The 18,730-nt window shown below is 46.6% G+C and overlaps 1 protein-coding gene across 6 annotated transcripts in view; it reads left to right on the top strand.

Annotated features, from left to right (window-relative positions):
• The window catches only part of DNM3 (dynamin 3), a 171,731-nt gene extending 153,722 nt beyond the window's left edge, over positions 1–18,009 (top strand). For 2 of the 6 annotated variants that reach the window (XM_041420216.1, XM_041420221.1), the window contains one exon: positions 12,130–18,009. In XM_041420216.1, coding sequence (XP_041276150.1) covers positions 12,130–12,199 — 70 coding nt within the window. In that variant the 3' untranslated portion in view covers positions 12,200–18,009. Of the gene's footprint in view, positions 1–776 lie in introns of all 6 variants that reach the window. The other 4 variants (XR_005953821.1, XM_041420217.1, XM_041420220.1 and 1 more) reach the window with 4 other exon arrangements.
• The last annotated feature ends 721 nt before the right edge of the window (positions 18,010–18,730 follow it).

The raw sequence follows: 18,730 nt of genomic DNA on the forward strand, positions 1-18,730 counted from the left end.
AAAACCTCTGATTCTGAAGAATTCATTAACTTTCTAAATTATGAGAGGCGTGGGCAGATAAGGCAATGTTGGAACAAAGGGGTTTCTCCCTTTTTGATAAATTAGCTGTTACATTGAAAGTACTCACAGTTTGGGAAAAAAAAAGAGCCAGCTAAATAGGAACTAAAACGTGCACATTTTCAATTTTAAAGATGGTAATTGAGAAGAGAAGCTTTGGAGAAGAATTTTCCTTTAAATAGGTGAGATCTGTCATAGTTGTCAGTAACTTAAATTTGAGGCTCAGTGTTTCTAATATAATTACCCTTTATAATAGAAAGCATAAATAAATGAGGTATATCAAAGGAAGGAAGTATTTTTATATATTTGCTATGCAAAGGGCGTTGTTGCATCAATGTCCAGCCATGAAATACTCTTTCACCTTAGTGAATATCCTGTAGCTTGCAGCAGGGACCGCTGGGGAGAACCTGGAATTGCCTTCCAAACTTTGCGCTGGAAGGGAAGAACCCAAGGACCATCCCCTTGCTGGGAGAGCCTGGGGCTGAGCCAAAGGGTGCTGGCCCTGCTGCTTCCTCTGTGCCATCAGAGGCCACATCAGTGGGGTGCAGGGCTGAGGTGCAGATGTGCCAGCTGTGCCACCAGAGAGAACCATGGCTCCTGTCCCCTGCCCCGCAAACAGCGCGTCTCCTTCCCCTGCCCGCCGCGGTTGTGCATGGACGCTGCTTTCCCAGGGTGCCTTGCCAAGAGCATGTCTGCTGATCATCTTCTTCATGCCAAAGGGATAGGTGGGATGGAGACCAGAAAGGAATTTTCTAGCACGCAAAAGACACGTGGGTAAGCAGCTTGGGAACGCCTCAGTCCGGGACTGCCACTGGTGGCATGAAAAGCAGTGGCGGACAAAGGAGGTCAGTGATTTTCAAATACTGTAGCTGGATACAGAATTGAATGTGAGACTGCCTGACATTTTTGTGGAAAAAAATAATCTGCAATACACATCTTCTGGACTAGATCCTAGTTCTCTCTTTTAGAGCTATGAAAGCCTCAGACAGAAAAAATCTCAACTGCTAAAAAATGAAGGAAGGGTTTGCCATTCTGCTGAAACTTCAGGTTTCTTCTGCTGACTAAACTGCGAGGGAGGAAATCCCAGGGAAGGGGCTGCAGGGGAAATCACCTGAGGGGGGGACAGTGTGGCCAGCTCCTGCACCTATTAAATGTTTCTTTTGAGCCCTGGAATTTCAGCTACGCTTGGTCTGGTTTTAATAACAGCCTTTGCAGGATCATAGGAAATTGACTCAGAAAATGGGTCTGAGATATTAAAAGGGGGAAGAAAAGAGTTTTGAGGAAGAGTTCTCGTGGAAACTTGAGCTTTTTCTGTGACTTATTTTTGAACTGGGGCGCTGTGCTCTGACTGTTCCACCACCATTTTCTGCAGCGATTCCTTGAAGTGTTGGGATCTCTCTTATCTAGGGAAATAGTTTAGCTTCCTGAGAAGAAAGCAGTATTTTTTAAAGTTTATCTCCCTTTCCAAAGGAGTTTTCTGTTGCAGGCCCTATCCCTGTCATATGCAGCTGAAAATCCTGACATGCTGAAGAAATACAAAGTTTCCATTTTCTCCTTTTCTGCCTTAAGATAAAAAGATCATTTTTAGGGGTAAGACTTGGACTGTCCTTGTCCAATGAGCAGATTAGCACACGTTTGATGTGGAAAATTTGGCACCTTACTGTGAGATACAGCCCTTCTTTAAAAACACAATTTTTTTTCTTCTACTTTATTATGATTTATCAAAGGAATTGTACAGAAATGGTGAGCTCTCGGCATTTTCTCACTGTTCCTTAATGTACAGGGAAAGGAAGACTTAGGAGAGCAGGAAATAATTTTCTTCCCTGCTTCACTCTGATTCTAAAGCTGGTTTGGGTTATGTGCTCTGAATATTTCTGCAAGGAAACAGAAACTATTTGCATGATACATGCCTCTTTTAATTAATCCCACTTGAGGTGGGTGGATCTCTCCCAGCAAAGCCTGTGAGTAAAGGCCCCTGGCTTTAAGGGCTTGATGCCAAAGCATATATGATTTGTGAAATATTCCCCACTGCCAGAATCTGGATTATTCCCCCTCTCTCTTAAAAGGCTTCAGTAGTATTTTGAAAGAAAATGCAGCTGTGTGCTTGCCGTGGTAGGATGGCTTTAAGCAGGCACTAGAAGCACTTGAGCTCACCCTGATGTGTGTTTGCCTGCCTGTGTGGAAAGCCTGTTCTTGACCAATTTAAGTTCTGCTGTGGATGCCTGATTTTTAGCTTTTAAATGTCCTGAATGTGAATCTCAGCTTTGCCACAAGGAAAACAATTGAATTGGAACTGGTTTTTCTCTTGGCAGCAGAGCCTGTGGTGTTTGTGGGGGAGGAAGGGTGCTGCCCTTTTCTCCCTGTGTCCTGCTACTGTGGATTCACCAGGGCTTTCCCAACAAAGCCCTGGTTTGGAACCAGGAGACGGTTCCTGACTTTGTCACTGAGACAAAGGTGATCCCACAGGAGGTGAAACCCTGGAGCACGTGTGTCACCCTCAGGCAGGCTGGGGCTGCTCCCCAGGGGCTGGGGCTGGTCTTTACACATGTGGCAAGTCCTGGGGAGAAAATTCACTTGTGCTGCTCACACACAGTCCCTGCAATTTACTTCCGCCCACAGGCAGCCAGCAGGGAAGGGCTGGGGCAGCTCTGCAGCTCCCCTTTGTTATGCCACCAAGGCTAATTCCATCACCTGCTGTGCTGGTAGCTAATCTACCTTGTAAGCCAGCATTACATATTTCTGCCATACTGGCAGGAAAAGGTACTTTTACCTGACAGTAATTGCAGTTAGAAATTCGCAGACAAAGTCAGGAGCATTACTGCCTGACGTCTCCCAGCCCACAGGCTCCCACTCAACTCTTTGGTTGCCAAATATCAACCATTCACAAAGTTTTCTCTGATGGATTTTTACGGATTAGAGTTCTTTGAAAAGATTTAATGAAATGTCTAACCCTGTGCATTGAATGATAAGGGGGTTTTGTGCAAAAATTGCACATGATCCTCTAAATAAAATCTGTCATAGGGCATAGGCATATAAGGCCAGAAGGGTTATCCTGCCTGAGCCTGGGAATCTTCTTTCTCCTGAAAGTTTGACCTTGCAGCCTTAAAAGCTTACTACTGTATTTTTTAATGGAATATTAATTGTAATCAAATAGTCATTGCACCAAATTCTTCTGGCAGGATGAGTGAGAGCCCACCTTAGAGTGTTTGCATGCTGACTTGGATGATCTTAATCTGAACACCCAAGTAGGAGAGCACAGCTCTCTGTCCTCTTTGAATGCATGTTTGGCAGAAGTTATATTCAAAAAGTATAGTCTGCAATTAGGATTGTTTCATGCAAGCAAAGAGACAAAAGTGTTACATGGACTGAATTCAAATTCCTGCTGAACCTCAGGAGAAAAGAAAGCCAAAGAATAATTTAATTTAATTCTGCATCTCATGTCTGTGATCAAAAGAATATACAGCTACATGGACAAAGCCAGAGCCCCTCCCAGGGGCGACACTGCCCTTCTGTAGTCAGTATGTTTCCAGCTCTGCCTGTCTGAGGACCCCAAAATCACAAGACTTAGGAGAATATCAGTTATTATTTCTGTGATTTCTGCCCAGAGGGGGACAGCCCTGTGTAATTTGTTACCAGTCTAATGTACATTTCTTGTTGAAATGCACACCCAGTAATATGTTACTTCTGCTGCCGGCTGCTTCAAGCAGCAGCAGACTCCATTTATTTTCTCTTATCTCTTAGAAGGATGCTCTGCATTTTCCCCTCCTCCACTGGGTCCTTTTTCCCTGTTTTCCCCTTTTTTCTCAGCCTTTCCCTCTCTGTCCCTTTCTTGACCATCCTGTTTGCTTCCTCTTTCACCTCGTCCTTTCACTCTGTTTCCTGCCTGGTACATTTGTCTCCTTTCCCCATGTATTCCTTCCTTTCCTTCTCACCATCTTGTCTCAGTTTCTTTCCAACTTATTCCTTCCCTGCCACCTTTGTAAATCTGTCACCTTGCATTTCTGTCTTTTAGAGTTTTTCAGTTTTCAAGCAATAGAATGCAATATTTGGCAGTCTTTCTTAACAGCAGCCTGGTGGCAGTGGCTGTGACACCCATGAGAAACACGAGCTCCTCTGCTTGGGGCAGTCACACTGCCAGGTGCAAACCTGGGCTCATCTTGCAACTTTGGTCATGGGATAGAATCAAACAATAGAATCACAGAATCCTTTGGTTTGAAAGGGACCTTTAAAGGTCATCTAGTCCAGCCCCTCTGCAATGAAGAGGGACAACAGAAGCACTGAAAGAAGGAGCATTCTGCATGGGGATAAGTATTGGAGGGGTTGGCCAGAAAGAAGGTCCCAGCAGGTTGTAAAAACATGTAAAATGTCACAATACAGCAAGTCTGGCAGTTTCATTGTAATTCTGCAGCACAAACCTTATGAGAGATTTGGAATGGCATTTGCACAGAACTGATTCTTCAGCTGCCTGAGCTGTAATGCCATGAGAGATACAGGAGAGTCTTCACTTCTGCTCCAGGAGCTTCAGTGATTGCTGCCCCTAAAAGGATGGCTCTCTTTTAGACTGGCAGTAGGATTTTGTTGCTGCCTTCCTTTATATTCCTCTCCCCCAGATGACTGTCCTGAAGATTGTGGAAAACAAAGTTCATGAGATGCCAGACATTACAGCCTGTGTGCCATGTCTGCTGCCACTGACTCTTAACCTTTCTCAGCATCTCCCTCCATCAGCCAGAGACAGGCTGTCCATATCTTCAGTGGCCCAGGAATTTTCTGATGAGCAGTTCACTATGGCAGTTAATAAAAGCATCTGAAGAATCACTTGTTCTGCATAGAGTTGAGATTTGATCTACCTACTGCATCTCAGGTAGCTGTAATCATCTTGAGTATTGTTCCTGAGCTACTTGCTCCTGCTTTATTCAACAAAAAATTGTTTTAAAACAAAGTGACATTCAACTAGGACTGTTGCAAGTCACTTTAAAAGGTCAGCAAAGAGGATCTGGCAGTGAAATGGCTTTTCAGCACTCTTAGTGTAGACCAGAGCTATGTGATGGGGAAGGGTAAGTAAAAGAGAAGCAAGAGGGGGGAAGACAGAAAAACAAGGAACCTGAAAAGCATCAAAAAAAGTGATTCTGGAATAACGATGATGTTGCAAGTGCAGTCCTCAAACATAGTAGGAGTGTCAGCTGATGCACTGAATGAATTTTAGCAAAAATTTGAGTTTGGTTTGGTTTCGGTTCTTTTTTTTCTTCCTTAGCATTTTCTCTCTCAAGATACTATTAACAGAAGGATGTGGTTTTATTTGTAACATCTCTCTACCTGAAGAAAGAGAGTGAAGCAACAGCAGTTGTTTGACAGAATACAGGAACTGAAGATGAGTTTTGTCCCGATAAATGATTTAGTTTCATGACGGAGTGGTTTAATAACAGTTGCCATTAAGACATTGCAGGATTAGAGTGATGGTGTTGAGCAGGGAATTCCTGCCTTGTCTGAGAGAGTGGGCGAATAGCAGTGCATTTCTAGGCTGCCTTATGCTAGAAGAGAAAACACCTGAGAGTAAACAGAGAGAAACAGGCATGATTTGAACTTCCTGCACCTGCAGGCATCTTGAAAGGCTGTCTTGAAACTCTCCTGTCCCCTGCCAGCTGTGTTGGATCAGTAGTGAATGAGGGCACTCCATGGCTCCACTAACAACACTGGTAACCCCATTAGTTGGCATCATGGACAAGAAGAGGTGCAACTCCAGCTGGAGGTGACAACCAGGACATTTTCTCCCCTTCTTGCACCAAGGTAAGTAAAGAGGAGAGAGGCAACAAGGCAGAGGAAGGTCAAAGCTGAGTAGGAAGGAAGAACAGAGATGTATTCAAAAGGGGTTCACACTGATGGCAAACAGTGCAGCTCACACAGAGCAGGGCACAGGTCCTGAGCTGCTGTGAAAAGATCAGATGTTCTTCCTGCTGATTTTGTGGCCCTTCTGTTGTCATCGTCCATGCACAGAACAGCATTCTGAACGCTCCCACTCAGCACTCCTAACTTTCTCTTCTTCATGGCCAGCTGTGACCCTCTGGGCCATCCTAAGCCAGGATTTCTGAAAGGTTGGGACAGTATTCCACAGATGCACTGCACACTTGCTTACTTGACATGTTCCCTGCTGAAGGCAAACAAGAAAACACAGTTTCTTAAGAATAATCGTCTGTCTCGGTCTCTCAGTTGAATTAATTTTGTGTTTATTTAAGCTGAGCTTTTCATATGACACATTAATTCCCTGAAATGACTAATTTGAAAATGCAGTGTTCACATAAACATACAATATATTTGTATGTGTGTGTGATGGACGTTGATTTATTATGGTCATATAGAAAACATAGCTTGAGTTGTAGATAATAAATTATTCTGCTGGAACATCATATTTTGGACCACATTGCCTCTGAAAGGAGTATCTGTATTAAGTTAAATCACACACAGTGGAACCTCACTAACCCTAGTGCTTTCAAACAGTGTAAGCCTTTGAATTCATGGAGATTTATTCTGCTGCCAGTGTAGTGGTGGCCAGTGGAAGGACACATTCTTCCCATTCACTTTTTGTTGTTTCTTTCAGTTAAAAGAAATAGCTGTTTGATAAAACAGCATAACCTAATAACCTTAACTTGTTTATACTGAAGAAAAAAATTCTTCCACTGAGAGAGCACTGTGCAGCAGGGTCATTTGCAGTTTTGGGGTTCAGCTGTAGGGACAGCTGAGGCAGTCCCTGGCAGTACAGTCTGAGCATAGCCCTCCGTGCTTTGTAGAGCCTGAGCTCAGCTGGAGAACTGCTTCAGAACTAGCAGCCACCCTCAAAAGCTGTGCTCTGTGCCTGAGGGCTGCCCCTCCTGACCTGCCTGACCATAGTGATCCTGTAGGCAACGCTTACTTACAGACATTTTGTGTTCAACAAAATGACATTTTCCAGTACAGAAAGAAATCTGAGCAATTTTCTCTCTCTTGGACCATTCCACTAGGCTAAGGGAGCATCTCAGGCAGATATTCCCCAGCTCCTTTCACCTTTCATCACCACTCCATGCAGCTTCTCATTTTCCCCATGATCACCATCTCCTCCTGATCCCTGTCCATGATTCCTACTTTACTCCTCCTAATGTCATCATCCTTTTTCTGCTTTTCCTGCTTTGTTATGACCTGTGTCACCAGGACCAAGTGCCTTTCCTCCCCCTGGCTTTCCCACTTCCACTCCCAAGGTGATGTTTGGGAGACTCTGCAGCAGCTGTGCTGCATTTGCTGTAGGACAGAGTTTAAGCCTGCACAGACTGAAGACTAATTATGTCTACAAACCTAATTTGTTTTTGAAGCATGATGGGTACAGTACTTTCACTTCTGGTTTGGATTGTCCTCCAGATCCTGAGGCTGATGGAGGTCGAGAGATGTCATACAGAAGTTAGGCTGACACAAGAACCAGAAAGAATAGAGGGTGTAGGTCTCTCAGGATCTCACTGAAACAGAGAAAACCAGAGAAACAGTACAAAAATACTATCAGTCACAGCATTATAACTTTTTCAGGAAAGCTGCTTAGTTCTCAGGACCAAGCTACTTAGTTCTCTAAATAATCACCCAAACAGGAAACCAGATTTATTCCTCACCTGCAGTAAGCCACTGCGCTAACCATATGTGTCACATTCCAGGTTTGTTCTGTCACCTAAAACAAATTTGCCTGCAGTCAGTCTTAAAGCTGCTTAGAGATTTGAAGTATTTTCTTGTTAAATTCTACAAAGACGATGTCACGTATCGGGGTACTCTGAGAGGGCTGCGTTATGGGGAAACCAGGATGATGGAAAAGGGAGAGAATAATGGGCTTCTGTTCGCAGCTTCAGATCTATAGGATGTATTGTAAAATAGAGTTCTGTTCATGCCTTCCACGAGTGTTCTCTGGTGGTCACAAGCAAGCAAGAACGTCAAATATAAGTGGAAATGAAAGCCTTTTATTTCGAAGTCCTCTGGCTGTGCTATGAGAAGCCATCTTCGAGCGGGGCCTCCCATGGTAATTACAGCCATGCTTTACTGAAAGCACATTTTGTGCGCTCCGTGTGGGGAGCGATAGGACTTCTCAAAAGGCAAAGGCTCGAAGAACTCCCATATGTTTCTGATCTAATTTTAAGTCTAGACTTGCTTTATTTAGTTTCTTTTGCTCGGCATTTGCCTAGCTAAAGCTTTTAGGAGTTCTTTTAAAACTGGAAACATGGGGGGGGGAGTGCGCACTGCTAAGGTTAAAAATAAATGTAAAAACTTTTCCTTTTTTAAAAAGTTTTTGCACGGGGGTAAGAGCTCCCCTCTGTTCAAAACCCCACTGAGCTCTTCAAAGGAGAAGTCTCTGCAGCAACATCAGGGAGTTATTAAATACATACTTAGTCCACAATTTTCATTGGTAAATTCTTTATGTCTGCTTAATGTGTGCTAGTTAGAAGTGATTCTTTTTGCAGACTCGTTTACTCAACCCCGGGGGGACCTATGATCTCCTGCCCCTTTAGCACTAACTTTTACAAACAGTTAAAAAAAAAAAAAAAAAAAAAAAAGGCAGCAAAACAAATACCAACAACCCCAAAGACCAAGACAGTGAGTTAAACGGGCCAGGCAGCGGGACACAGCCCGAAAACGGACAAGAGCCAGAAGGGTTTCCCGCAGCACTGCCGTTCCCCTCGGAGCTTTCTCCGGGCCGGGGCCGCCCCGCGGGCTCCGCTCTGCGGGCGCTGCCCGGCTGCGATAACCGGGACAGACCCGGCCCGCGCCGTCTGCGCCGCTATCATCCGCTGGCCTCAGACTAAACATTGAACTGGGCTTAGTCACATATTTACTCACTGCGATGGCAGCTAGCGCGGAGCAGGCCTGCGGGGGAGGCTGTTTTTGCCCGGTTTCCCCCGGCCGGCCGCGGGCAGGCTGGAGCTCCCCCTGCCGCTCTGCAGGCCCGCTCCTCGGCTTGCCGGGGCGCCGGCGGCTCCCGGGCCGAGCCCACACTCGGCTGCTTCAGGGCTGTGCTCGGTGCAGCTGCCCCGGAGTTGGTTGCTGGCTCTCTAGGTGGCCCAGGCTCATGCACCGCTCCTGGGGCTCCCGGCCACTGCTTCGGGCGTGAAGGAGCCAGGGAGAGACAACAGACACGAGGCTTGGCCTCGCCTCTTGTTTTTGGGGTTGAGATTCCTGTTAGGGGGTGAAAAACGGTCTGAGTGCTACTCCCAGTGTAGAAATGGTCACGGAATGATTTGTCACCTTGACAGGGAAGTTTAGGGCAGGTAACTTCAGGGCTTGTTCTTTCCTTCACTTGCACTCGAGCTCCAGCTTGCTGATGCCGAGTGCCAGTGGCAAAGGAAAGGGAAGTCTGTTCCCCAGGCTGAGCCCCTGCGCTCTGCCCAGGGCCTCGGGAGCACGGTCCCCCTTCCTGCACTGCACCGGGAACTGCAGATATCCCAGGAGACCGCCAGCAGCAGGGCTGGAGGGACACGCTGCTGCTGCAGCTCTTTTCCCCAGCGCTGCCTTTCCCAAACATTGCCCCTCTTCTAGGAGACTCTGCAGGTGGAGGTCCTGCTGCCCCAGTCTGGTGTGGAGGGTTCAGGAGCTGGGAGTGCACGGGAGGCAGCTGAGGAGGGCTCTGCCTGCTCCTCACGGATGTGCTGCCCATGCCCACCGGGAGGACACACGGGAGTTTGTGTCACAGCATCCCAGACACACGTGGGAGCATCCACAGGCGGGTCAGAGCATCCGCAGGCGGGTCAGAGCTCCCCGCGCTGAGCCCTCTGTAGGGCAGTGCCACAGGGACAAGGATGGGTGGTTCGGCAGCAGCTCCTCATCACAGCATCCCTTTGGGGAAATCAGCTTCTCCTGAAGTGCTTGGTGCTCTGCAATGGGAAAGAGCTAATGGGGAGTTCTTCCCTTCAGGTCTGTACTGGGCTTGAGGGGAAATTCAAAGTAGCGGTCAGGGTGCAGTAACAGCCCTGGTTCAAGGGGGAAACGGGGCTGGGGCCTGACGGTGGTTCAGGTTTGGTTTGACTGATTTTATCCAGGAAATCCTCCCACTGTGCTCTCCAGTTTCTGATCCTGCTGTGTTAAATGGCAATTTGGCTAAATGGCATTATTTGAATCCAGTGGGCTGCGTTTAACCTGGTATTAAAATGCATGTTTGGGCTTTTAAATTTGATATGAAGACAGCTGTATGCATTTTCCCTTGTTTGTCAATTGCATACATATGATACGATGTTTTCAGTGAGCACTAAACAATGCAATGTGAGGCATTTCAACAAAGGAATAATTTAATGCAACCCAGCAGAAATGCAGAGCCTTAGAAGTGGTTCTTTATGAAACTACAAATTTTGGAAATGGGTCCAGAAGACCTACACTGGAGCAACACAAGAAACAATAGTTAACACAGTAACATTTTTCCTGTAAGAAAAATACACCATGAAGAAATTATATTTTCCCTTTTTTTTTTTTAGTTTGTTGATTTACTTGAATGCTTTAGTTGGCATATTTTGTATTTGTTGCATGGTAGGGATTAAAATTCTCATTTCTTCACCAAAAGAGAATATTGTCGCACAAGATGCACTTTGAGCCAAACGAGATTTTTTTTTGTCAAGTGTAAATTTGTCTCACATATTTTGTTCCAGTTCAAAGAAAATTAACACATTGTTACATTCTTTTCATCTTCAGTTTAGCTTTAGCAGAATGAGACACATTTCCTTCCTAATCTTCTTCAGAGCCACAATTGTCCCTGCTTGCACAGGTGGAGGATGGGTTAGGAAGGGCTGCACATTTGTTGGGGCAAATTGTTAATTAATTTATTATTATTATTGTTATTAAAAATTATTAATGAGCTCTATTGGAAATTATGGGAACCAGCCTCAGCTCCCACCTTGCTCAGAGTCTGGGTGCAGCCATGGGCTCTCCTGGTGATCTGGGCTGGGTTAAGGAATAGAGAGAGAGTACCTGGTACTTCCTGCTAAAGAAAGGGAGCAAAAACACCCTGTAGGACATGGATTGGGATAAATGCAGCAACAGAGCACTGCTGGAGGCTGCTGGACAGCTGGGTGGGGGAGCAGGCTGGCTGGCAGGAGCTGTTTATCCCGCACACCGCAGTGCCAGGCAGGGCTGTGCGAGCTGCTGCAGGCAAGTGTCAGTCAGATTCTGCATGGGCAGAGGTGGAATGGAGCATCAACAAAATACTCTTTTGTTGGAATTACCTCCACACAGCCCTGAGTGGACCTTCCTGCACACAAAAGGTAAAGTGTTACATAGCTACCAGAGGGACTGGGTGTTATCCTTGGTGAAGGGAGGGAGGGAGGGATAAGTGCCAGCCTGGACTGCAGGTAGGATGTGATTGGAGATCACACTGCTGCTAACTCTTGCTCTGGGATCTCTTATCAGAGGATGACACAGTCCAAATTAAAATGCAGGGGTTGCAGTACACAGGAAAATCGAATGAAGGCACCTAAGTCTTCCCAAAAAAATCTGTGACTCCAAAGCACTTCCTGAAGTTGATAAAAAAATGCATTTGTGGTAAATTAATTAATCCAGCAGCCCTGGCCACGACTGGCATTTTCAAAACTGGCCATTGATACAAAGCCTCAAAATGTGCCTCAGATTCAGGCACATTGATAGGACTACAGTCTGCCCAGGTATGCAAGAAGCTGCGGATTTTCCTACTCCTGTAAAGCAGACCTGAAGTTGCTGCAGGCTGCTTTCCCCAGTCCTATTGCCTGCTCTGAAATGTGCCTGAAGGTCTGCTCTGTGACTGTCCAGGCTGGAAGTGACCCCTAAAACCAGGGAATAACGACCCTGCCCTGCTGGTTTGCGTGGCTCCAGAAGGCAGTGGTGTGTGCAGAACGCCCAGGCCGTGCCCAGTGGTGGGTGAGAGGGTACAGCATGGCAGAAATGGCAGAGCCATTTCCTCCTTCCTTCCTGCGGATGCTCAGGGGTGTCTTGCTTCAGTGCGTGGTAGTAGGATTGTTGTGTGTACAAGCACGTGCATGTCCATGTCACAACAGCCAGAGGTGTGGGCTTGTGCTCAGTGTTTGTGCTCATTGTTTCTTCTCTCTCTCTCTCCAGTCGAAGACCGCCCCCTTCACCTACTCGGCCCACTGTAATCCGCCCGTTAGACTCCTCCCTGTTAGACTAAAAGGAGTTTCTGGCATGTCACTCGTTGTTAACCAAATATGTGGAAACAAATTGCTTGGTAACTGTCACAATAACCAGTGTATAGTCGCATGTATGGACATCTCTAGGCAAGTAACCAATTTTACTGATATTCTCTGTCCATTCTGCATTGTTTATGAGGTCTTCAATGTTTGGGGAAGGTCTGTGTTGCCTTGACTTTTCCTTCTGCAATAACTGATGTTAGCTAACTTACTGACACATATCTCCACCCAGCCAACTGTGCTCACAGTCCTCTACAGCAGCTGGAGGGCTTCACTCTGTGTGTCTTTGTGCATGTGTTGATTTGATCTGCTGCTTTTTTTTCTCTCTTACCTGAAAGGAATCTTGCTTTTGTTTGTACCTTCCAGGTTTTCTATTTTCTCTTGTAATGGCTAAACCGGGCAAAGAAAAGCCATGTGGTTTCTTACCAAGCTCTTCTGAAGGCCCCACACTTCCAGGTCTTTCTTGCAAGAGGCTTGCTTCTCCTATAAATTCTCCTTATCCAAAATTTAGTTCTAAGGAATGTTGTTAAACGAGCAGGGTGTGGGTAGGACAAGGCATGTTTTGCTTTATTCCCATGCTGGCAGCTGCCATGCCAGGTTGGTTGGGTTGGTGAGAAACAGCCTGGGGTGCCCCAGCTCACAGGGCTCAGCATGGAGATCACAGCCAGGAGGGGACAGGGGTGTGACACAGCAGCGTGTGCCAGCTCCCTCTGTCCCTGCTCACTCTCCTGCTCCCACTGCGCTCCTGGAGCTGCTGGAGGGGAGTGAGTGCAGGGAAATGAGCTGTGTGCAGGATCCAGGGAACTGAGCACTGCTTTTGGTCCCTTTGTGACCCAGAAGGACACAGACACGTGCACAGCTGGGCGTGGGGCCCCCCTCCTGTGCCCACCGTGGGAGCTCCAGCCTGGGCTGGCAGCTGAGCTTCCCAAGGGCCAGGTTTGGATGTGAGATATTTGTGAAATTTTCACATGCCAGTCAGTAAAGTGTCCCTGTGTCCCCTGTGTAAAGATTTTCTTTCTGCATTACATGGTCCTTGCACACACCTTGGTTTACTGTTGCTTTATCCAGCTAAGTTCTGGGAAGTGCTCAGCTGTGCATCCTGGGTTATTTTAGCAGCTGCTCACTTGCAGAGGTGCTCTCTGCCTCTTGTTTTGCACGTCATAAATTAATGCATTATAAAAACCTCTTGTCTTAACTGCATTACTTCACTTTAAACACTTAGAGCCAGTGTCACCCTTAAAGCTTAGAACTTAGTGAGTTAACAGAATGAAACTAGAGAGGAATTTGGCCTTGTTCCTTCAGAAAATATTAATTGCTGTTATTAAAATTATGGTTACAGATCCCTTGGCAAAGCAATTGGTGGTTTCAAAGGCCCCCAGTACAATCAGTCTAATAAATGTATGTATTGAGACTGCTTGTAGGGCTCCAGTATGCTGTAGCCCCATGGTTAGGAAGAATCCAATCAAAGAGCCACAACAAATGGGGATTTAGCCTGTTAATTCCCAGGCTGCTGATTAGCCGTGCTCACCAGTGTAGCAAATCATGTTTCAGCCTGCAGAAGAGAGACGAGCTTGGGAAAGCATCGTGATTTGTATGTTAGCTTCACTTTAATTTCCTGTCAACCCCATCCTTGTGACACATGCCTGGGGAGTCTGGAGGTCACATGCAAAGATGGAGTTTGTCAGAGCCCTGGATCCTGGTGATCTCAGCAGACTGCTGGTGTTTGTTTGGGGAGCAGGTCCATGTCTCCAATGCCAAGTGCACAGAATCAGCTTTCAAGGAAAAGAAAAGTTTGAAAACACAACCACAGTCATACTAGTTTTCACTACAAAAAAGAAAACAATTTTGATGATTCTTCTTGTCTTCTACACAGCTTTCCACTGCTTAGTGCTCTCTGCTGTAACCTGTGCTGCATCTGTTGGATTTATTTTTGTAAATAGCCACAATAGCCCATATTGTTGCCTTGCCAGCACTCCTGTATATCCAAACAGTTTATCAGAACTCTGTTACTGACTGGCAGCTGCCTGCTGATGGGAAGCCAGGTTTAATGCCTGGGCCACAGAGATCACTGATATCACTTTGATCTCAGAATATCAAATTATCATACTCACTTGGTGATAGAAGACCAGGATGGATGGGTCTTCCACCTTCTAGTGGAAGGTGTCCTGCTCATGGCAGAGGGCTTGGAACAAGATGAGCTCCATGGTCCCTTCCAACCCAACCCACTCTAGGATACTGCAAGGCCACGGTCTGGGTTTATCCCACCACAGCCCAAGGACTCAGCTTAGTTGTCTTTTGTCCAGTGGGAAGAGCATGACCCCCAGGAGGTGATTCAGGCCTGTGTGGCTGCAAGGGACACGAGGGCAGTGCTGGTGAGTCAGGAGCCTCAATTACATGGCACAGCTCCTGGCCTAGAAACGTGCTTTTAAATGCTCTCTACTTGAGACTCCCAAATTTAATGACTGTTTCTGCCAAGCATAAGGGAATAGGTGGCACAACTGAGCACTGTCCTTTATTCTGCCCCCAAGAAACTTATTTCTCAGCAGTAATACTGAATTGTAAATAAAGCTCTCAAGGGTGGATTTACCCAAAAGAGGAGGAGGAGGCAGTAAGGCGTCAGTACCATCTGGTCCTGTGCTTGATGCTGAGGGTGCAGGACACAGCTGCACAGCCCTCCTTCCTCTGCATCCTCATTCAGATGTCATCTAAATCCGGCCCTGTGCCCTAAATGCAGCACTTTTAGGTGTGCAGGTTAATAAAAAACCATGAGCATGAATCCAGGGTTTACTCATTTCACCTCTTCTTGCGTATGTGCTTGTGAGAATAAACAACGTAAAGTTGTTTCTAGGAAAAACACTTGAATGCTTCCCAAGGAATTGCCACATCTAGTTGAGTAAGTACTGTCCTCCAGCCTTGGCCCACTTCCTTCTGCTGTAGAGTGCCTGGAACGGGTTTGTTTGTCCCACTTACTCCTGATGCTGGCGAGTCCCGTCCATCCTGTCCCTTGTTCTTAGAGGAGCAGCCTTGGCAGCAACTCACTCCATGCCAAATGGAAAGCAGGACGAGCGCCCTGTGGGTCTGCCAGAGGGACTGAGCACCTCTGCAGAGCCACTTAGATGGGATGAACCACATCTGAACTGTGTCTGAGATGCACAGGTTGCTCTGCCCTTCTCTGCTTCCCTCTGGCACCGCTCTGGTAGCCAGGGCATAGTGGAGCAATAATGAAGCAACACCAGAGTTTCTAATCTTACATGAAGTGCACAAAGACCTGTAGTTGCTAAGATTCCAGAGGGTGCTCATCTAATTCTGCATTTAGGCTGAACCTGGATCTCTGCCCAGAGAACATTTGCACCTCACCCCGCTGTGGCTGACCACCAGCTGAAGAGCTTGTGCGTGCCGTGAACAGCTCTCGGCCTGGCATCTCAAGGGATCTTGTGCTAGGGTTAAAAAGATTGTATGCTCAACAAAAAGGCTTATGTACATAGTTAATGTGTGTTTATTTTATTGCTGATCTTGTTGCACTTTCTGAGCAAGCCTTCTAAAAGTAGATTATTTATTATATTAAAGAAGATACGTTATAGGTTATGGCATTTCGTGTTCAAGTATAACATAGAAAATACTATCCTCTCAGTTCCAGACAGCTCCACTAACCATGATGTGTACAGCACATTGAGATTACTGACTAGTTCTGTCCTTCTGTCTTAAAATAGTCCAACCCTCCTGAATTGAGAGCAGACCTGCTTTGTCCCTGTGCCACCAGGGAGCCTCCCGGCGCCCTCCTGGCACAGCTCCTCCTGCTGTGGCACTGCCCCTGCTCCCAGGCTGGTGCAGAACAGCTCCCTCGTGTAAATGAATGTTACTCTGCCTGTCTTTCCTCTTGCTTTGTCTGCAGGCGAGCTGATGCCGACGGCTCCTCCCGTCCAGACAGCCCTCCACTCTTGCTTGATCTATGATTTGTCCCGCCTTGCCGGCCGTTTGCTTTACTGCTGTCTCTTTACTTTTCCAGGACAGTCTAAACCATGACTTCTTTTTTGTAAGAAGCAAACGCTTAATGTCTTTCTGATTTTTTTTTTTTTTTGCTCTGTATGTTAATGCCCTACTTCATGTGAGCCAAAACATCTGCCTTTGGTTTCGTAATCTGTAAATGGTTCCTGGTGTTGACCTTTGAGCACAGCGAGTGGATTCCCGAAACCGTGGTCATCACTGAGCATCACATACACCTGCTGTAAAAATGTTCTGCTGCATTTCTGAACCTGAAATAAACTGTCATTCTTGATGGGCTTTTATTATTACTTTCTGGATGTGTGTGAGTGGTGTCTTGTCTCTTGCACCATCATCTCAGCATTCCACACTGCCTCGGTGGGGACTGCAGGGAGGATTTATTGGAGGTGCTGCTGTGCTGAGATCACTGGAGATGTCATTAAAGGGGAGGTGGAACCCGTTGGGAAGCATTCAGCCTGCTCCCCTGCAAGGGGCTTGGAGTGCTGCAGAGATATTTTGCTGGGAAATGGATGAATGTTTTACAAGCAGTACCTGGGGTTCACTTCATTGCTGGGGAAAGCACGTTCAGAGGAGTTTCAGAGCTGAGCAGAAGGCCAGACTCAGTCCTCCAAAGCAGGAGCTGGAGTTAAAATATGCCTGAAAGGGATTTCCCCCTAAAGATTGTGTACAAATGTGCAGATGTCCTGATTGCTCAGTTCCTCCTGCAGATCGGGGTGAGCCAAGTACTGCAATCAGTGCTTGGAGATGGTCTGCAGGGCACAAAGAACACAGCAGCTTCCTGTGGGAACCCCACAGTTGCTAAGTGGGTCCTTAGGTTTTGGGAAAAGAGGGAGGAAAAGGTGGGATGAGCAAAGCAGGAACATCCCTGCAGTATCCTGTAACATTTGGAGATTTCTTTATTAGTCTTTAAGGCCTTGGCTGAGGCACACCCCCTGAGGGAACAGCAGTGTCCCACGTGTCCCCTCTGACTGGAGCCCGTCAGGACCCCTTGGATGAGCCTGGGGACAGGAATGTTGGTCAGGGAGAGCTCAGTGCTCTGTGCTGGGTACCAGGAGGAGCAGCTGCTCTGTGCACTGGGCCCTCACTGCCTGGGGCTCTCCAGCTTTGTTCTGTCCTTTCCCAGCAACGTCCCCTCCTGACACCCCAGTGCAGCCCACGGGCCATCCCGTTTGATCATTCCTCATTTCATCAGAACCTCACAGAAGTTCTACTCAAGAACAGTGTTTGAAGCTGATAGTGGTGAGAATTTTAAGGCTGCCTGGGGAAAAGCTCTTGCAGAGGGTATAATTTGCTGCAAGAAAATTAGAAAGCCTGTGACCAGTGACCTCCACACCTGGGATGGGATTGTTCTGGTTCTCTGGCACTGGCAGGTCAGAAGGGAGGCGGTGAGGATGAAAGCCAGGCTGTGCTGAGAGCCAGCTGATTCTAATCTTGCTCTTGCTCTTTTCTTTAATATGCATGTTCTGTGCCTTTTGCTCTTAACCCATTTTATTAAGATAATTTTGTATATGAGTCATTTTATTGTATCTTGGCCTTTTGTTTTAAATCTCCCCCTCTCTCTATGATTTTTGGGTTATTTTTTGGTTTTTTCCTAGGCGACCTCCACCAGCTGGTCCAGGAAGATCATCCTAACACACACATTTCTTTTGTGTCACATGCAATGTCTTTTTTTTTTTTTTTTAATCCAAAATTACCTTTAATTTGCACTAGCCTATTTGTAAATGAAAGATTTTATTTTCAGATGTCAATGATAAGCCTGGATGTAAAAAATAAAATTCTGACTACAAAAGGAGTGTGTCCTGTGTTTCTGTTGAAGGGTCTACTCACTGTTTCTCACATGAGGACATTCTTACCCTGTGGGAGAAATTACCTGGGCTCTGTGGAGGCTCCCACCCTCCAAGGTTGTGGAGGGAGGGATGGACATTCTGCTGGAGTTCCAGCACTTCTGAATGCATTCAGCACCAGGATTGCTCCATATCAATGTCTTTGGCTTAGCACTAGCAGGAAGAACAGCCAGCAGAGTTCCAAAACATGTCCATTGCACCAGCAGCAGCACCTGGCTGAGCGGAAACTCGAAGGAGAAGATTGCAGCAGTCTCTAGACAGTCTCTAGACTGATTAATCTGCACAATTATAAATAAATTGCAGCTGTTCTGACCATTTTTCTTCAAGCTAAGCCTCTGAATTCCTTGCAAGCCAACCTCAGTGGAGCATCTGAGCTCAAGCAGCTGTAAGGAGCTACCTCTGGGATTCCAAATGTGTCCATCCCTATGGGAAAGAGAAAATCTGGGATTTAGATGATGTGCTTGTTTTGGGTGCCAAAGAAGTCTGTGAAGGGGCAGTCTGAAAAAGGGGGAAGCTGATGGGTTTAACTGGCTGGTTTTCCTCACAGGAAGGCCAAGGGGGTATCCCAAACCATGCAGGTAAGGCACATCTGGGCACTGGGCTCCAGCTTGGTGTCCAAAGCAGAGGTTCCTGGGCAGCAGGGAGGTGGTGGTGAGAGGGAGCTGC

This window comes from Onychostruthus taczanowskii, unplaced genomic scaffold (assembly GCF_017590055.1).
Source record: "Onychostruthus taczanowskii isolate IOZ18803 unplaced genomic scaffold, ASM1759005v1 scaffold63, whole genome shotgun sequence".
NCBI classification, from domain to species: Eukaryota; Metazoa; Chordata; class Aves; order Passeriformes; family Passeridae; genus Onychostruthus; species Onychostruthus taczanowskii.